The sequence below is a fragment of the Myiozetetes cayanensis genome, unplaced genomic scaffold (assembly GCF_022539395.1).
Source record: "Myiozetetes cayanensis isolate MyiCay16 unplaced genomic scaffold, myiCay2020 scf30, whole genome shotgun sequence".
NCBI classification, from domain to species: domain Eukaryota; kingdom Metazoa; phylum Chordata; class Aves; order Passeriformes; family Tyrannidae; genus Myiozetetes; species Myiozetetes cayanensis.
In genome coordinates, this window is record NW_026087522.1 from 299915 (window position 1) to 316326 (window position 16412).

At 55.2% G+C, this 16412-nt stretch overlaps 3 protein-coding genes across 3 annotated transcripts in view; 2 read left to right on the top strand and 1 right to left on the bottom strand.

The window, feature by feature from the left end:
- The first annotated feature begins 2780 nt into the window (after positions 1-2780).
- Positions 2781-4620, top strand: BOLA3 (bolA family member 3). Its single transcript, XM_050325593.1, has 5 exons — positions 2781-2907; positions 3471-3594; positions 3741-3829; positions 4358-4428; positions 4617-4620. The coding sequence occupies exons 1-5, from the start codon at positions 2881-2883 to the stop codon at positions 4618-4620; spliced, it is 315 nt and encodes a 104-aa protein (XP_050181550.1). The 5' UTR covers positions 2781-2880.
- A 916-nt stretch (positions 4621-5536) lies between these two features.
- Positions 5537-10684, top strand: MTHFD2 (methylenetetrahydrofolate dehydrogenase (NADP+ dependent) 2, methenyltetrahydrofolate cyclohydrolase; the record flags this gene model as incomplete). The annotated part of the gene is made up of 7 exons (XM_050325742.1): positions 5537-5723; positions 6280-6402; positions 6935-7087; positions 7518-7625; positions 8240-8332; positions 9086-9211; positions 9822-10684. Coding segments are annotated over 7 exons (930 nt in total), but the record flags the coding sequence as incomplete, so codon positions are not given.
- A 2881-nt stretch (positions 10685-13565) lies between these two features.
- Positions 13566-16412, bottom strand: part of SLC4A5 (solute carrier family 4 member 5) — a 29280-nt gene continuing 26433 nt past the window's right edge. The window contains exons 23-25 of the mRNA XM_050325743.1: positions 15705-15786; positions 14931-14998; positions 13566-13724 (exon numbers count right to left, since the gene is read on the bottom strand). Of these exons, the coding sequence (XP_050181700.1) occupies positions 14964-14998; positions 15705-15786 (117 nt within the window). The 3' untranslated portion in view covers positions 13566-13724; positions 14931-14963. The remainder of the gene's footprint in view (positions 13725-14930; positions 14999-15704; positions 15787-16412) is intronic.

The following is a 16412-nucleotide window of genomic DNA, read 5'->3' on the forward strand; positions in this document are numbered from 1 at the left end:
CTTGGACATGTTGTGTGGACATGGTGCTCTGCTTGGTGCCTGGACTCGGTGCTTGACCGCACATCACGGATATGGTGGTGCTCAGATGCGGTGTGCGTGGTCGTGGTGCTCGACCGCCACGCTCGGACCTGGTGCGTGGACTCGGCGCTCAGCCACAACGTGTGAACACGGTGCTCGAGCGCGGGGCTCAGCCAGGGGGTGTGGACGTGGTGCATGGACACGGTGCTCCGACATGGTGCTCAGACGTGGTGCATGGACATGGTGCTCAGAACGTGGTGCTCTGCTTGGTGCTTGGACTCACTGCATGGACTCAGAGCTTGGGCAGCGGCGCTTGGCCACGTGCCACGGGCACGGTGTGTGGGCAGAGTGCTCAGCCACGAGGGCTGAACGCGGCGCTTGGCCGTGGTGTGTGGGTGTGGTGCTGAGCCAGGGTGCGTGACCGTGGTGCTTGGACACGGTGCTTGGACACGGTGATGGTGCTCAGGCGTGGTGTGTGACCGTGGTGCTTGGGGACGGTGCTGACACACCAGGCACAGACACTTGGGCACGGAGCAAGCGCCTGGCACAGCGGTGGTGCTCAGGTGCCGTGCGCCCCGTGGCGCTCCCATGGTGCTGGGGCCGGTGCCCAGCACTCCTGACCCCGTGGCACAGCCCCCCAGCACCACCTGGCCGGGCACTAATCCTGCACCGTGGCAGCCCCACACCTGGTGCTCGGCACCGCGTCCAGCACCGCACCCAGCACCGCACCCAGCACCGCACCCAGCACCACACCCCACACCAGCCCCGCGCCCCGCCCGGCCCTGCCCCACGCCCCCCGCGCTCCCGCAGCTCCCCCTGCTCATCCTCCCCCATCCCACCCGCTCCTTTCTTTTCCCTCCTTTTGTCCCCTCTCTCTTTTTTTTTTTTTTTAATTTTCCATTTTTTGGGGTTTATTGGTGCTACTTCCCCCTCTCCCCCTCCCCCACGGGCAGCAGCCCCACCCGCGCCCCCACGGCAAATACCTCAGCCCCCCAGCCCCCGCCAGCGTGTCCGGGGTGAATCTTTCCGAAATCAGGGATCCTTTCGCAGCGGTGTCTCCTCCTCCTCCTTCATTTTCCCCCCTCTTTGTTTTTGCCCTCCTTTCCTCCCCCCCTCCTTCCACCTCCCTCCACTTTCCGCCCGGGTTTTTTCCTCAGTTCTCCGCATCCTTCAGGGATTTACAAACCGCCGGAATTTCAGCCTCGTTTTAATTCCGGGAGCGAGGAGGTTTTTGGGGTATTTTGTTGGTTGTTTTTTTTTTTGGTTGGTGTTTTTTTGTTGTTTTTTTTTTTTTTCTTTGCCCAGTGGGTTTTTTTCACACCGCGGCGCGAAGGAAAAAAAAAAAAAGAGAGGCGAGAATTCCAAATTAAAAACCAGGCGCCATTTCTTCTCAGATTCAGGAATTCGGTCGGAGGCGGGGGTGGGGGTTGATTTTGAGCGTTTTTGTTGAGCTTTTTTTTTTGGGATAATCGAGGAGGGGAGGTGGGACGGCGGCAGGCGGAGGGAGGAGACACCGCAGGGGTGTCCCGGCGGCTCCGAAAAATCACACTTGAAGATTTCTTGGTCGGCTCGGGACTGTGGTTACTTGAAATGAAGTTTTTTTTCCGGGGCGGATCGAGGACCGGTAGATTTTTTTTCCCATGTCTCAAGGCAATAGGATTAATGTGTATTAAACTGTAGATACTTCTAGGACAGTAAATTTATGCTGATAATTTTATTTTGTATAATTTTCCCCCCTTTCTTCCCCCCCCCCCCCTCTTTGTGTTGTTTTATTTCCCCTTAACCCTCTTTTCTTTTCCCCAGTGTTTCGGTAAATTTATTTTTTAGGATGCCTAAAAATTGCAAGTTTGGATCCTCCCCTTCCCTCCCCGTGGTTTTGGTTTTCTTTTATTTTTTTTTTATTTTTTTTTTTGTTTTGTTTTGTTTTGTTTAATTTTTGTTCTGTTGTTGTTTTTGTTGGTTTTTTTTTTTTTAATTTGTATTTTATTCTGAGTTGGCGCGGCCGCGGGGCCGCGGGCTGTATTATTCCTGATATCTTTAAAATATTGTGGGTGTTTTAATAAATTTTATATTTATTTTTTGCACTCAACACGCGGCTCCTCCACGGTTTTGTGTTCCCGGATGGAATGGGGCGGGAGTGGGCGGGGAGGGGGGATTGGGATGCGGTGTGGGAATGGGGGGCAGGATGAGGGGCTGGATATGGGAATGGGGGGCAGGGTGAGGGTCTTTGGGATGGAGGGTCAGGATGGGGCACTGGATATGGGAATGGGGGAAAGGATCAGGCCCAGTTGAGGGAGAGGGGCAGGATTTGGGGAGAGGGGATGGGATAGAAGGGCAGGATGGAGCCTTTTTGGGAACAGGGGAAAGGATGGGGCCCTGGATATTGGGATGGGGGTGGGATGGGGCTCTGGATAAGGGTTGGGGTGGGAGTGGGGGACAGGATTGGGCCCAGTGGGAGGGGCAGGATTTGGAGGGGGTGGGATAGAAGGGCAGGATGGAGCTCTCTTTGGGATGGGGTTCTGGAGAGGGGTTAGGGGGGCAGGATGGGGCCCTGTCTGGGAGGGGGGCAGGGCGGGACTTTCCTTATGGGAATGGGGGAGCAGGATGGGGCCCGGTGTGTGTGTGTGGGGAGCTGGGGCTCGGTGTGGAAACAAGGAGGTCAGGTTGGCGCTCCCTCTATCGGGGAGGGGCAGGATGGGACGTTTTGGGAATGGGGAGGAGGGGGGCAGGATGGGGCCGGTTTTTTTGGGATGGGGGGGGGAGGAAGGATCGGGTTCCCTCCTCCGGGGTCCTCCGAGCCGCCAGGGGGCGCTCGGCGGTGCAGGGGCTGAGGCGCGGGGTGACCCCGGCGCGCGCCCCGGGATGGCGGCGGGGCTGGGCCGGGGCCCGGTGAGTGTGTCCGTCTGTCCCTGTGTCCGTCTGTCCCTGTGTCCGTCTGTCCCTGTGTCCATCTGTCCGTCCCTTTTCCTTGGCTTTCCCTGTGTCCGTCTGTCCCTGTGTCCGTCTGTCCCTGTGTGTCCGTGTCTGTCCCTGTCCGTGTCCCCGCCGCTGCCGGCCCCGTTTCCATCCCTCCTCTTCCCCCCGGTTCCCCTCCTCTGGTTTCCCCCCAACTCCAGTCCCCCCTCTCCGCCATGCCAGTGAAGGCAGCCCCCATTTCATCCCACCTTCCCCCACTGCCGTTCCTCCATCCCTCAGTTTTCCCCGTCTCCCGGTGCCTCCCACCCAGCCTGTGCCAGCAGCCTTCCCTTGCCTTGCCTTCCCAAACCTTCCCTTCCCTCCTGGCACAGACAGCCCCCCACCCACTGCCACCCTCAGCCCGTGTGTGTGTGTTTGGGGTCTCTCCATGGTCTCCCCATTCCCTGTGTGTGTGTTTGGGATCTCTCCAGGGTCTCCCCATCCCCTGTGTGTGTGTTTGGGGTCTCCCAGAGCCCCCCATCACTGTCCCCCCCCAGCTGTTCCTGCGCTGCCGCTCCTGGCGCAGCCTCAGCTCCGGCTCCGAGGGGGAGTCGCGCCTGACGCGGGTGCTGCGGGAGAGGTTCCCCAGGGCCTCCTCCATCAAGGTCGTGGACATCTCAGGTAAAGCCCCTCGTCCTCCTCCTCCTCCTCCCCTCTCCCGTTACCCCGGGGAGGAGCAGGGCCTGTCCCAGACCCCTGGCGGGGGCTGTGGGGGCTCAGCTGTCCCTCCCTGTGCTGGAGGATTTGGTGCCCGTGTCATCCCTCAGGGGGCTGCGGGGCCATGTACGAGATCCACATCGAGTCTGAGGAGTTCAGGGAGAAGAGGACGGTGCAGCAGCACCAGATGGTCAACCAGGTGAGGGGGCTGGGGGCCGGGGGGCACCCCAGGGGGCACTGGGGAGGGCACTGAGTGAGTGTGAGCAGCAGAGCTGGGCACTCCGGGCCACCTGAACCTTCACACACGCTGGGACTGGGGAGGGGAGTTCCTCCTTCCCAGCAGGCTGATGAAATCCCGCGCCCGCCTTGCGTGGGGGTGCGCGGGTGGACACGGGTGTCCCGCGGGGTGCGGGGGATGGAGACCCCCCGGGCATCCCCCGGGGCGAGCAGGGGCACAGCCCCCTGAGCCGTTCCCCAGGATCGGGATTTAAACGGTGTGAGAGGGGCAGAGACCCCCTGAGCATCCCCCGGGCCGAGAGGGGCAGAGACCCCCAGGCATCCCCCGGACCGAGAGGGACAGAGACCCCCAGGCATCCCCCGGGCCGAGAGGGACAGAGACTCCTGAGTGTCCCTCGGGCATTGCCCCTGGATTTAAGCGGTGTGAGGGGGACAGAGACCCCCGACCAGCCCACCCTGCTCTGAGCTCCCTCTTTGTCCTCCCCCGTAGCTCCCCCAGGCACTGGCGCTTCTCCCCCTCCCTGAGAGCCCAGAGCACCCCAATCTCAGGGAAGATCCAAGGTAGGTTTTGCCTCTGGTTTAAGGAATTTTCCCTTCCCTGGCTTGCCAGGCACTTGTCACAATCCCTTTGACATCCAAATCAACGTCTGGTAGTTTGGCAGGGGTTTAGCTCTGAAGCTGGACCAAGAATTAGAGACCCAGTGGGCTGGGACTGGTTGGTTAAATGGGTTTGACTGGGGTGGTTGCAGGTAGGGATGAAGTAACACTTAATTCCCAGGAAATGGGGAAAACTTCGAGTTTCAGCAGTTCTGGGAGTGGTTTTCCCTGGTTCCAGCTGCTCCCAGAGCTCCAGGATTGTACCTGGAGAAGGTCAGAAAACAAGCACTGTTGGACTCAGTGCAGGATCCTGGCAGGGGAAGATCTGTCCATGAGGCAGCTGAGGGATTTTTGAGGAGAAACTGCAGGAATTCAGCTCTTTCTGGTGAATGTTGAGGTGCAGGGAGGGTGCTCTTGGTGCTGGTGGGCTTGTGGCTCAGCTGTCTCTGAGTTCCTGGGGAAAGTGGAGTGGGTTGTGATGGAGATTGTCTGGGAATTGCTTCAGGAATGGGCTGGTTCCGGCAATTTGGGGAGGCACCAGGAATGCTGAGGAGCATCTGTGCCTGCTCTGGATCTGAGGGTAGGGTTAGGAGGCCTTGCAGAAAGACTTAAATCATGGAATATCCTGAGCTGGAAGGGACCCACGAGGATCATGGACCCAACTCCTGGTGGATCCTGCTCCCTGGGGTCCCTGAGCAGGGAGAGAGGCCTTGGAGACAGGATTTTCCTGTGCTTTTCATGGGACTGGGAGCTCGACAAAGCTGTTAAAGCTGGGGAGCACAGGGAGCTCTGCTGGCACAGGGTAGGTCTGACCCCTGGCTGGTGCTGGGGAGGGAGGACAGGCAGAGATCCAGGGATGTGGGAGGGCTGGGAAAGGCTGAAAAGTAACTTCAGGAGTTGGGAGTTTCTGCAGATTAAAAAACCCAAAACAAACCCAACAAACCTCCAAAAAACCAAAGTACAGAGCTCAGGGGAAACGGAGCCTGCAGTCAGCTCCCAGTTTTCCTGTCCCAAAGCTGGGAGGTGCCGGTGCTGAGGGTGCTGATGGTGTGGTGGCCTCTTCCCCCCTTGCAGAGGTGAGGCTGTGGTGATCTCGGGGAGGAAGCTGGCCCGGCAGATCCGGCAGGAAGCCCGGCACGAGGTGGAGCAGTGGGTGGCGGCGGGGAACAAGCGGCCCCACCTGAGCGTGGTGCTGGTCGGGGAGAACCCGGCCAGCCACTCCTACGTCCTCAACAAGACCAAGGCAGCGGCTGACGTGGGTATGGTGGGGGCTCCCTGCCCAAATAAAGGGGGGTTTGGGGTTGGAATCCTCCAGGGGAAGCTTTTTGGGATGAAGGTGTTTGGTGGCTTTTCACCTCCCCCTCCACCTGGGAAACGCTGTCCATGTGGCATTGGGATCCTTCAGGACAACATCAAGCTCAGTGCTTGGGATTTGCAGCCTTGCCAGAGCCATAAAAAGCACAGGAAGGGCGTTTTTTGGCCTCCTTTCCTCACCTCAGGAGTCAGAGTTCAGCCTCACTGCTCTGACTCCTTCCCAGCTTGCAATCCAAGGTGCTGCTCAGGGTTGGGGGCAAGAAATGGTGTTATTTATTTTAACTTGGGTTCTGCACTGCTGAGAGATTTATTTTTTTTAATTATTTTTGATTGGAGATTTTTGGAGCTGAGATGTTTAGGCTGACATCTCCTTCCTCCTGGGCACTTCTGGGATTTGGTAGAGCAGTGACATTTTAGGGGCTTAAATCCACAAAGATCAGGAACGTTGCTGCCTTGTGCACAGCCTGGGCTCACTAATGAGGTGTTTGGGATGATTTCCAGGGATCAGCAGTGAGACCATCCTCAGACCAGCTTCCATCACTGAGGAGGAGCTGCTGGATTTGATCAGCAAACTCAACAACGATGCCAACGTGGATGGGCTGTTGGTGCAGCTCCCCCTGCCTGGTGAGGAGCTGAACTTCCACCTCTTTCCGTCCTACAGGAAGTTTTTAAGGGTTTCCATGTGCTGGAAGGACAATCCTGTGCCATGAGGGGTGGGATCCTGCCCTGGTGGAGTTTTGAGATGTCCCTGCAGCTCCTCAGCACCATCTGCTTGCAGGAGTTTGGTTTCTGGGCGGGGGTCACAGGATCTATTCCTGTGCTGGGAGTATCAGCTTCCAGTATCAACTTGAACTCAGCTGTGGCCTCGAGGCTGCCTAAAAATACCCTCAGCACCAGCAAGGCTGTGATTCCAAAGTGCTGCCAGTCCCTCTCTGCTGGGAGCTTTGAGCTGGAAGTGCTGAGGAGCCTCAAAGCCTCCAAATTTTGAAGGGGTTGGTGCTGTGGGCTCAGAGCTCAAGCTCAGGGCTGGGGCTCAGATCTAACTCAGGCTCAGAGCTGAGTCTGGCTCGGGGCTGGGGCTCAGAGCTGGAGCCCAGGCTGTGCCTGGGTGCCCAGAGCAGGTTCCAGGCTGAGCCCCCCCCGTCTGTCCCCCCAGGACACATCGACGAGCGCAGGGTCTGCAACGCCGTCAGCCCCGACAAGGACGTCGACGGCTTCCACGTGATCAACGTGGGCCGCATGTGCCTGGACCAGGACTCCATGTTACCTGCCACCCCCTGGGGAGTCTGGGAGATCATCAAGAGGACTGGTAAGATCATCCAGAGAGCTGGGAAGAGCTGCTGCTCCTGCAGGGTGGGGCTGCTGTCCAGCAGAATTCCAGCTGGTGTGTCTGGTTTAGGATTCCCAGCTGGGCATTGTTGTTACGGGGTGGAGAGGAACTGGCTCGTGGGTTGGGCCAGGGCAGGATCCTGGAATGGCTGGAGCTGTGCCAGGGCAGGCTTAGGGTGGATCTCAGGGAAAGGTTCTTCCCTCAGAGGGTGGTTGGCACTGAACAGGCTCCCCAGGGCAGTGGGCACAGCCCCAAGGCTGCCAGAGCTCCAGGAGGGTTTGGACAACGCTCTCAGGGACAGGGTGGGATTGTTGGGGTGTCTGTGCAAGGCCAGGAGTTGCATCCATGGTGCTGCTGGGTCCCTTCCAGCTCAGGATACTCCATGATCCTCTGATCTTGCCCTCTGCAGGGATCCCAACGCTGGGCAAGAATGTGGTGGTGGCCGGGAGGTCGAAGAACGTGGGGATGCCCATCGCGATGCTGCTCCACACCGACGGCAAACACGAGCGGCCTGGGGGTAGGAGACCTGTCCCACTGCCCTCCTCAGGCTCCTGGAGCCATCCCAGGGCTTCCTCAGGGATCTGGCCAAGGCTGGGGGGGTTAATTCTGCACATGGTCTTAAAATTGTTAAGGTTGGAAAAGATCTTTAGGGTGGTCAAGTCCAACCAGCATCATGTTCACCACTAAACCATGTCCTCGAGTGCCACATCTACATGTTTTTTGAACACTTCCAGGGATGGTGACTCCACCATTTCTCTGGGCAGCCTGTTCCAGTGTTTAACAACCCTTTCCTTGAAGGAATTTCCCCAATATCCAACCTAAACTTCCCCTTCCTGTTTCCCCTCATTCTGTCCCTTGTTCCCTGGGAGCAGAGCCCAACCCCCAGCTGGCTCCAGCCTCCTGTCAGGGAGTTGTAGAGACCAACAAGGTCTTCCCTGAGACATTTTGGAGCCTCCTTCAGCAAATCCTTGTCCCCTTCCATCCCAAATCCTCCTCTCTGACTCCACCTCCCCGGGGTTTGTCAGCAGGCCCTGATGTTCCTGCTAAACACAGGGGTGGTCTTGAAGGGGAAGATGCAGAGAGGACTGGCTGGGTTTGGGAACTAAATCTCAATGGAATCAACTCTCCCAGGTGATGCCACAGTCACCATCTCCCACCGCTACACCCCCAAGGAGCAGCTGAAGCAGCACACGATCCGTGCGGACATCGTGGTGGCAGCAGCAGGTAGGGCCTGGCTGGTGGCACTGAGGGTGCTCCTGGTGGGAATTCTTGGCATATGGAATGTCCTGGAGCCTCTCTGGCAGCGTGGGAGAGCCTGGTGCTCCCAGGGGCTGCTGGGCCGGTTCATCCTGTGCAGGAGCAGCAGGGTGGGTGTTCCCAGCAGAGCTGTTTGTGCCTTTGAAATGGGAAATGGCACCTGGCAGGAGGGGCTTGGCCTGCCCGTTGCACCTGATCAGACCCTAAAGAGCAGCATGGAATCAGAGACTGTAATGAGTTGGAAGGGACCCATCAGGATCATCAAGTGCAGCTCCTGGCCCTGCACAGACACCCCAACAACCCCACCCTGTGCCTGAGGGTGTTGTCTGAACAACCCCTGAGCTCTGGCAGGTTTGGGGGGCTGTGACCAAACCTTGGGGAGCCTGTTCAGTGCCAACCACCCTCTGGGGGAAGAACCTTTCCCTGAGGTCCAACCTGAGCCTGCTCTGACACAGCTCCAGCTGTTCCAGGGTCCTGTCCCTGCTCACAGAGAGCAGAGATTGGAGCTGCCCCTCAGGAGGATGTCGAAGACCCCAGTGAGGTCTGACCTCCTCTTTTCCAGCATTTCATGGGATAAGATCCTGAGGATTATTGAGTCCAGCTGGTTTGGTGGGACAGGAAGGCCCAGGTGGGTCAGAACATGCTGGGAATGTGGGTGAGGAGGAGCAGGGAGTGGGGCTGTTTAACACCCCTGAGTGGGTTGTTGTGTGTTTTTTCCAGGCATTCCCAACCTGATCACAGCTGACATGATCAAAGAAGGAGCTGCAGTGATTGATGTGGGAATCACCAGAGTGCAGGATCCCATTACTGCCAAGTCCAGGCTGGTTGGGGACGTGGATTTTGAAGGTATGGAAAGGCTCTGGGTGTGGATTCTGGAGTACTTGGGTGCTGAGAAGAGGGGGAAACTCCTGGTTCAGGTTCCTGGTTCATCCAATATTGTTCCATGCTATCCCAGGACGTGCCATGGGAAAGCTGCAGAGGAGAACTCACCCTTTTGGGTCACTTTGCCTCTATTCCAAAGCTTCTTTTAAAATAAAGCCATGCAGAACTTACCTCCTGCCCTGTATTCCCTGACCTTGCTCCTCCAGGAGCTGTTGGGATGAGCCCAGGGAAAGACCCTGGAATTTCCTCCTGGAAGAAAAAGAGGATGAATGCCCAGATTGATGAATTACCAACATCGAGGCCACACCTAGGCTTGGATTTGACATTTCTGTGCTAGCAACCAGCTTTTAGACCTGCCTTTAGACCCTTTAGTCCTTGCTTTGAGCTGTTCCCCAGCGGTTGGGCTGGGTTAGAGCAGCAGGGACGGAGAGAGCGGGGTTGGATAACGGGGGAAAAGTCCCTGTGGGGAAACTCCTGAACGCTGATCCTGAAGGAATCTGGAGGGTGGGTTTTTTTAGACTGGGGATTGTTGCTGCTGTTGATTTTGCTGCTGAGCTGTGCCTTCCCTCCCCAGGGGTGAGGAAGAAGGCCAGCTACATCACCCCAGTGCCGGGCGGGGTGGGGCCCATGACCGTGGCCATGCTGATGAAAAACACCATCATCGCTGCCAAGAAGCTGCTGAAACCCAAAGAGCTGGAAGCACTGACTGCTTGACCTGGGCCATCCTTCTCCCTTGTAGCACTGAAAACAACATTCCAAACTTGACTCCCGAACAGGCCGATAGAAAATGCAATATTTTTTTATTTATTGTCTCGGAATGGGGAATTTTCCCCACCCGGAGGCCGCAGGTATTTATTGGAAGCTGAAGCAGCTGCATCTTGGTGGTCCTGAGGTGTGTCAATCTACACTCCTGTGCTCCTGCTGCTTGTAAAGCTGCTCTGTGTGTGAGCCAGCCCTGCTCCCTGCAGGGATTTGGGATCCTGGGAATGCAGCTTTCCCGGGAGCTCGCTCGGCAATCGCTTGGGATTTGCTGCGTGGTACAAAAAGCCTGGATGGTTCTGTTCTCGCACATCTGCAGTGTGTGGCCTGTGCTGGTCTCCTGCTCGATGCTGGGATGTTTAGTTCGAGCTCTTCTGTAGAAGAAGTGACTTGAAAAATTGCAAATGGAGCCGTATTTGTGCTGTGGGGCCGGGCAGGGCCCTGGGCAGTGGCAGAGCTGTTGTAACATGTTTGAGTGTGCACCTAAGCTGGGGTTTGCTTTTTTGTTTTTGCTGTTTGGTTGGTGAATTTTTTTTAAAAAAGCCTTTTTTTTCTAACCAAAGAACAGAGCGGGGAGGGTTTGGTGCCCACAAAGGGGGCACGCAGGAGGTTCCCTGGGCTGTGTGTGAGGTGTGTAATTAGTGAGTAATGCAGGCTAACTAAATAAAGTGTGAGGAGACAGGAAAAAAAATCCCTGTTTGTGCCCTGGAATTATTACTAATCAACTATTTCACTTCCAGAAGAGCTGCACTAATTGTTTTCAGAGCACTTGAGGGGTGAGCTATTCCCCAGAGCAGGGGGGAGGTCTGGCTCCCACCCAGAGCTTACCTGGGACACAGCTGCTCCACCAGCACCAACTGGCCTTAAAAGTAAGCAAACCTCTCCCTTTCAAGCCTGAACAGGACCTGCTCAGCTCCCTGAGTCTCATTTCTCACCTAAATCCACATCACAGCATGGAGGGTGTTTTCAAGCTCTAATTAGTCCTGGGAACATCGACCTTACCTGAGGGGATGCCTCGAGCAGGGTGGAAGAACCTCCTCCTTGCAGGATCATCCATGGGCAGTGAGGGGAATCTTGGACTCTTTTCCTCTTCACATATTCCCTGGAGTGACTGATCCCACCTTCCTGAGGGCAGGAATGTTGTGATGCCATCGGTTGGACCTGAGCTTGGAGGCTTTTCCAACCTTTACCGGGCTGGAGGTACCGGTTGGGCTGGTGCCAAACCCCCTCTCCTGGAGGGGTGAGGGGCTGAAATTTGGGGTTCAGGGGCTCTGCAGCAGAAACACACTGAGAGCTGAGACTCATTGAAACCAGGTTTTTATTGGGTTTTCTCCAAGAAATACAAAATGTGACAGTGGGCCCGGGCTGGGGGTGTCGGATCTCGGACGCTCCGTTCGCTCCTTACAAAAAAGTAGAAACCACGGTGCAAAACAGAGACAAAGTGAGCCAAAGCCAAGCTGGGTTCTACAGTGGCTTCAGCTCTGCCCTGTGGACCAGCTACCAGAGTCCAGGAAGCCTGTCCAGGGCTGGTGGAAATAGAGCTGAGGGGCTGGATAAAGCGAATTAACCCGGTCGATTAAAATCATAAACCTACGACGCTTCTACCGCACAGGATTGGTACAAAAAATGCTACAAAACAGACACAGTGCCTTCAAGTTGAAACGGTTCTGACTGTTCATTAACACTGAAGTGGTGATAGGGTAACACTGTGTTATTTCTCTCACCCCCTGTCCCCGGGAGATGCACCTGAACCAGAAAAAAAACCTGCTATAAATAGGAAATTGCCTTCAAGTCTCTGTTGGCTTCGACTATTTACAGGGATCTGTCCCACACAAAGGTTCAGACCAGTTGCAATATTTAAACTGGTGGTCCAGAAACCCCAGTAAGTGCTGGTGAAAATCTCAGGCAGGGTGGTCCTGCTGGTGGGGAAGGGGTTTGGGGCTCTGGGAGGTTGGAAAGAGAGAAAATAAAATTACAGAATTCGACTAGGAAAAATAAAAAAAAAAGGGAAAGAAGCAGATTTGAGGGTTGTTTCAGAGCAGAGTTTGGGCTTGGTCTGTGGAGGGAAAAAATTCTGGAAAGCCTCAGCACTGCCCTGGTGCTGCTGGAAAAAAGGTGTGGGAGCTGGGCAGAGCCAAAGGGAGCTGGGAGCCTCCCTGGCTCCAAACCTGCTCCCTTCCCTTCCTCTCCCAGAGGCTCCAGAGGCGGCAGGGGGTGGGAAGAGCCTGTTGTGGAGCTGAAATGCCGATGGACACCCAGCAGGGAGGTGCTGGCTGTGAGCCTGGAGCACAGGGGGGATGTCCTGGCTCTGCCCTCCCTGCTCCAGGTGCTTGTTCTCCCCTCCCTGTTCCGGCCACCGGCTGTGAAACCGCTGGGAATGACCAGGATGGAGGAGCTGAAGTGGGAGTGAAGCCCCTTGGACAGGGCTGGGCAGCAGAGAATCCTTGAATTCCTCCAGTGGGAGAATTCCTCCAGTGAGAGCACGGCTTGGGAATGTCTCACTCCCACCCAGAGGATGGGATGGGGCTGTTCCTGGGCTGGGGGTGGCCCTGGAGAGCCGTGGTGAGGACATGGGGATGGGTCACCCAAGGGCTTCACTGCAGCCACTGTTCCCATTGCCCTGCAGAAACCATTCCCAGCAGCCTACAGAACCTATTCCTGATTCCTACAGAACCTATTCCTGATTCCTACAGAAACCATTCCTGATTCCCTACAGAAACCATTCCTGATTCCCTACAGAAATCATTCCTGATTCCTACAGAAACCAGTCCTCTTTCATACAGAAACCATTCCTATTTCCCTACAGAAACCATTCCTATTTCCCTACAGAAACCATTCCTATTTCCCTACAGAAATCATTCCTGATTCCTACAGAAACCATTCCCAATTTCCTGCAGAAACCAAGGCCCCATTCCCTGCCCTGCTCTCGCTCCACAGCCTCGTTGTTGTCGCCCTCAAGTGGCAACAACCTTCACCCTGAGCTGCTTCTCCTCCTTCCCTTCCCTCCCTGGAGCTCCATCCTGCTGTGCCTCCTCTTCCTCCTCCTCCTCCTCCTCCACCCAATCCCAGCAGATCCAGGTCCCCCTGGACGCTCCCACCACACCTGGGATCCCACGGGAAGGACCCCACCCCCTTGGACCAGCACCCTCCTGCCAACACCCCCCTCCTCCCCTTCCCAAAACAAGCCTCCCCAAGAGCCACGTTGTGATTCCAGGGATTTGGGAGCAGGGCCAAATCCCCCTCAGCCACTCACCCCCCCCCCCCAAAAAAAAACCAACATCACCCCCTTTTCCTCCATGCTCCCACATCCCAACCCCCTCCAGCTGCTCCACCTTTCCAGCCCCGTTTCCCAGCGGGAAGGGTTGGGAACCCAACACCTCACACCACTAAAACACACACACACACAATTCCCCCCCCCCAGAGCAAAACCCCTGGGGCCTCCAGTCTGCCATCGAAAAATAAGCCCCATTTCCTTTATATATATATATATCTGGATCTGCAGATGTTTATATATATATATATATATATATAAAAACCTCCGGGGCTAGGGGGGCTACAACGTGGTCTCACTGCCCATGTCCCGGGGGCCTTCTCCGTGTCCGTGTCCTCGTAATCCGACTCCATCTCGATCTTCACCTGGGGCACGGCACAGATCGGGCTCCGCGAGTAGTTAAAGGCAGGAGAGGACGGGCAGGAAATCTTCAGGTGGAGGGTAATACTGGGAATGAGGAGGAGAGACGGGAATCAGTGTTGATTGATCCCCCTCCCGCTTCCCGAATCCACGCCCAGACCCTCAGGAAACGCTCCGGGTGATGGGCAGGAAATCTCGAGGGGGAGTGGAATGTGAGGAGGAGAGAGGGGAGTCAGCAGCCAAAGCCATCAGAGTGTGGGATGCACGGAGATTTTGGAGTCAGAGTATTGGATACGTGGAAGTTTTGGAGTCCAAATGTTGGATGCACAGTTATTTCGGAGTCAAAGTATTGCATACGTAGATACTGTGGAGTCAAAATATTGGATGAACAGGAATTTTGGAGTCAAAATGTTGGATGCACAGAGATTTTGGAGTCAAAATATTGCAGGCATGGAAATTTTGGAGTCAAAGTATTGGATGCATGGAAGTTTTGGAGTCCAAATGTTGGATGAACAGGAATTTTGGAGTCAATGTATTGGAGGCATGGATATTGTGGAGTCAAAAATGTTGGATAGGTGGAAGTTTTGGAGTCAAAATGTTGGATGAACAGGAATTTTGGAGTCAAAATGTTGGATGCATGGATATTGTGGAGTCAAAGTATTGGATAAACAGGAATTTTGGAGTCAAAGTATTGGGTGCATGGAGATTTTGGAGTCAAAGTATTGAATACGTGGAAGTTTTGGAGCTAAAATGTTGGATGAACAGGAATTTTGGAGTCAAAGTGTTGGATGCACGGAAATTTTGGAGAAAAAAAAAGCGTATTCACAGAAATTCTGGAGTCAAAATGTTGGATGCATGGAAATTTCAGAGGCAAAATCCATCCCAAAACCACCCTGGGGACCCTCAGGAAAACACCCCGCGTGGCGCCACCGCCAATAAATTAATTAACTAAAACTGATATTATGCCTTTTATCTGCAGGGAATAACCCCAAACTCCTGGATTTGGAGACACCTCCTATCCCAAAAATCCCTGTGGCTGTTTCTCAGCAGTGTTTTTACGGCTCCTCTGATGCAACCCCGCTCCCAACAACCTGTTTGGCAACGAAACCACCCCAGATCCGGAGGGATTGGGGTGGGAATCAACCTGCATGTTTGGGGTGGTGCTAACTGGCTGGAGAAGGTGATGCCCTGCCAGGAGCATCACCTGGTGGGTTATCCCAAAAATAACACATCCCTGTGTCCCCCCCCAGGGATGGGGGAGAGGGTGGGGAGAGCCCTTTTGGGGCCGTTTACCTGCGATCCATGTCTGAACCATTCGGGGAGGAATCAGAACGCAAAGCTCCAGGTGGAGGCCCTCTTTCCTGAGGGGGAAACAGAGGTGAAATGTTCTCTCAGGTGAGGCAGAATCTCCCCCCCAACCCTCCCAAAAAAGAAAACAACCCCCATAAAAATCCCCCCTCATCCCCCACTCCAACCTGCCACCACCGGGTCCTGCCTCCTCCGGGCGGTGGGAGCAGGAGAAAAGCTCCTTGGGAAATGCTGATTTTTGGGGGGGGGATGATTAAAGACAAGGCCCTGCCAAGAGCAAGGGGAGGACCCAGTTAGTGAATTAATCAGTCAAAACTTGCTGGAGTCGAGATGCACCCTGGAACAAGCCCACCCAAAAATTTATCCTGCGCGGTTTTTGGGAAGGCTGAGCCAGATCGAACGAATCCAAGGAATTCCAGCACAAGCTCTGCTTTTGGGGGCGCTGCTGCAAACATTCCCAAATGTCTAAATATATATATATATTTAAAATCCCCCATTGTGGGGGATGAAACCCAGGAGAGCCCTGGCTTTTTGGTGAGATTTAAGAAACTCTCGGTGGTCCCCAGGTCTTGGGGTCGGAGATGCTCTGGGATCTCTCCCCCTCCTTGCTTTTAGCCCTGATCCTGGGGGAGCAGGAGCAGGAGGGCTCCAGGGTGCATCTTCCAGCAGGGTTAGTGCCGTGGGAAGCCCCGTGGGTGCCGTGGCAGGGGTTAGGAAGCAGCAGGGAAGGCGGGAGAGGCTCCTGAGCTCGTTACTTACGGCTGAGGCAATGGGGGCCCCCGTTTCGGGGCTGCGCTGGGAGGGGCTCCATGGGGATCTTAATGACTGAGGGAGGTGGGAACTGGGGGGAAAAAACGGGGAAATTGGGTGAAAGCAGTGCTTGGGTGGGCTCTGAGACCACCTTGGAGCACCCACAGGCACCCAGAACCCGGAGAGGAGGGCGCAGGAGGAGAAGGATTTGCCTTCCTCATCCCGAATCCTCTGGCAGGATCTGCAGCAGGAGGCTCTGCCCTGGGGAGGTGATGCCTTAAAATGCATATTATATCCATTTCAGGGCAGCTTTTTAGCACTTTTGGAATGGAACTTTCAGCTGAAGTACCTTTTGTTTAATATTTCTTGTCAAGGCAAAACATTTTTAGCGAGGTAAAGAACTTTTTTTTTTTTTCCTGTAGAAAATGTTCTTGGAATAAGACATAACAGGCCCACTGCTTGATATAACCAGGTCAAAACTATTCAGAAGACCCTTGAAACTGTTCCAGGAAGGACAAAAGGTGATGATGAAGAGGAGGATGAAGAGGAAGGAGGGGTCTTTGGGACCTTCAACTCAAATTTGGGAGGTGTGTCAAGGGAGGGGTGGATTTGGAAGGGGGTGTAACAGGATCAGGTTTGAATTATTAATTCTATTGATGAATTAATTAGGCAACTAAATAAAAGCAAGAGGCTTCTGGGCCTCTGCCTGCATGCTTT

Excerpts from the sequence above, each read along its gene's own strand:
- BOLA3 (XM_050325593.1), top strand. The coding sequence starts at position 2,881 with ATGGCGGCGGGGCTGGGCCGGGGCCCG. Across the intron at positions 3,595-3,740 it reads CAAGGTCGTGGACATCTCAG|GGGGCTGCGGGGCCATGTAC; the intron begins GTAAAGCCCCTC and ends GTCATCCCTCAG. Across the intron at positions 3,830-4,357 it reads AGCACCAGATGGTCAACCAG|CTCCCCCAGGCACTGGCGCT; the intron begins GTGAGGGGGCTG and ends CCTCCCCCGTAG.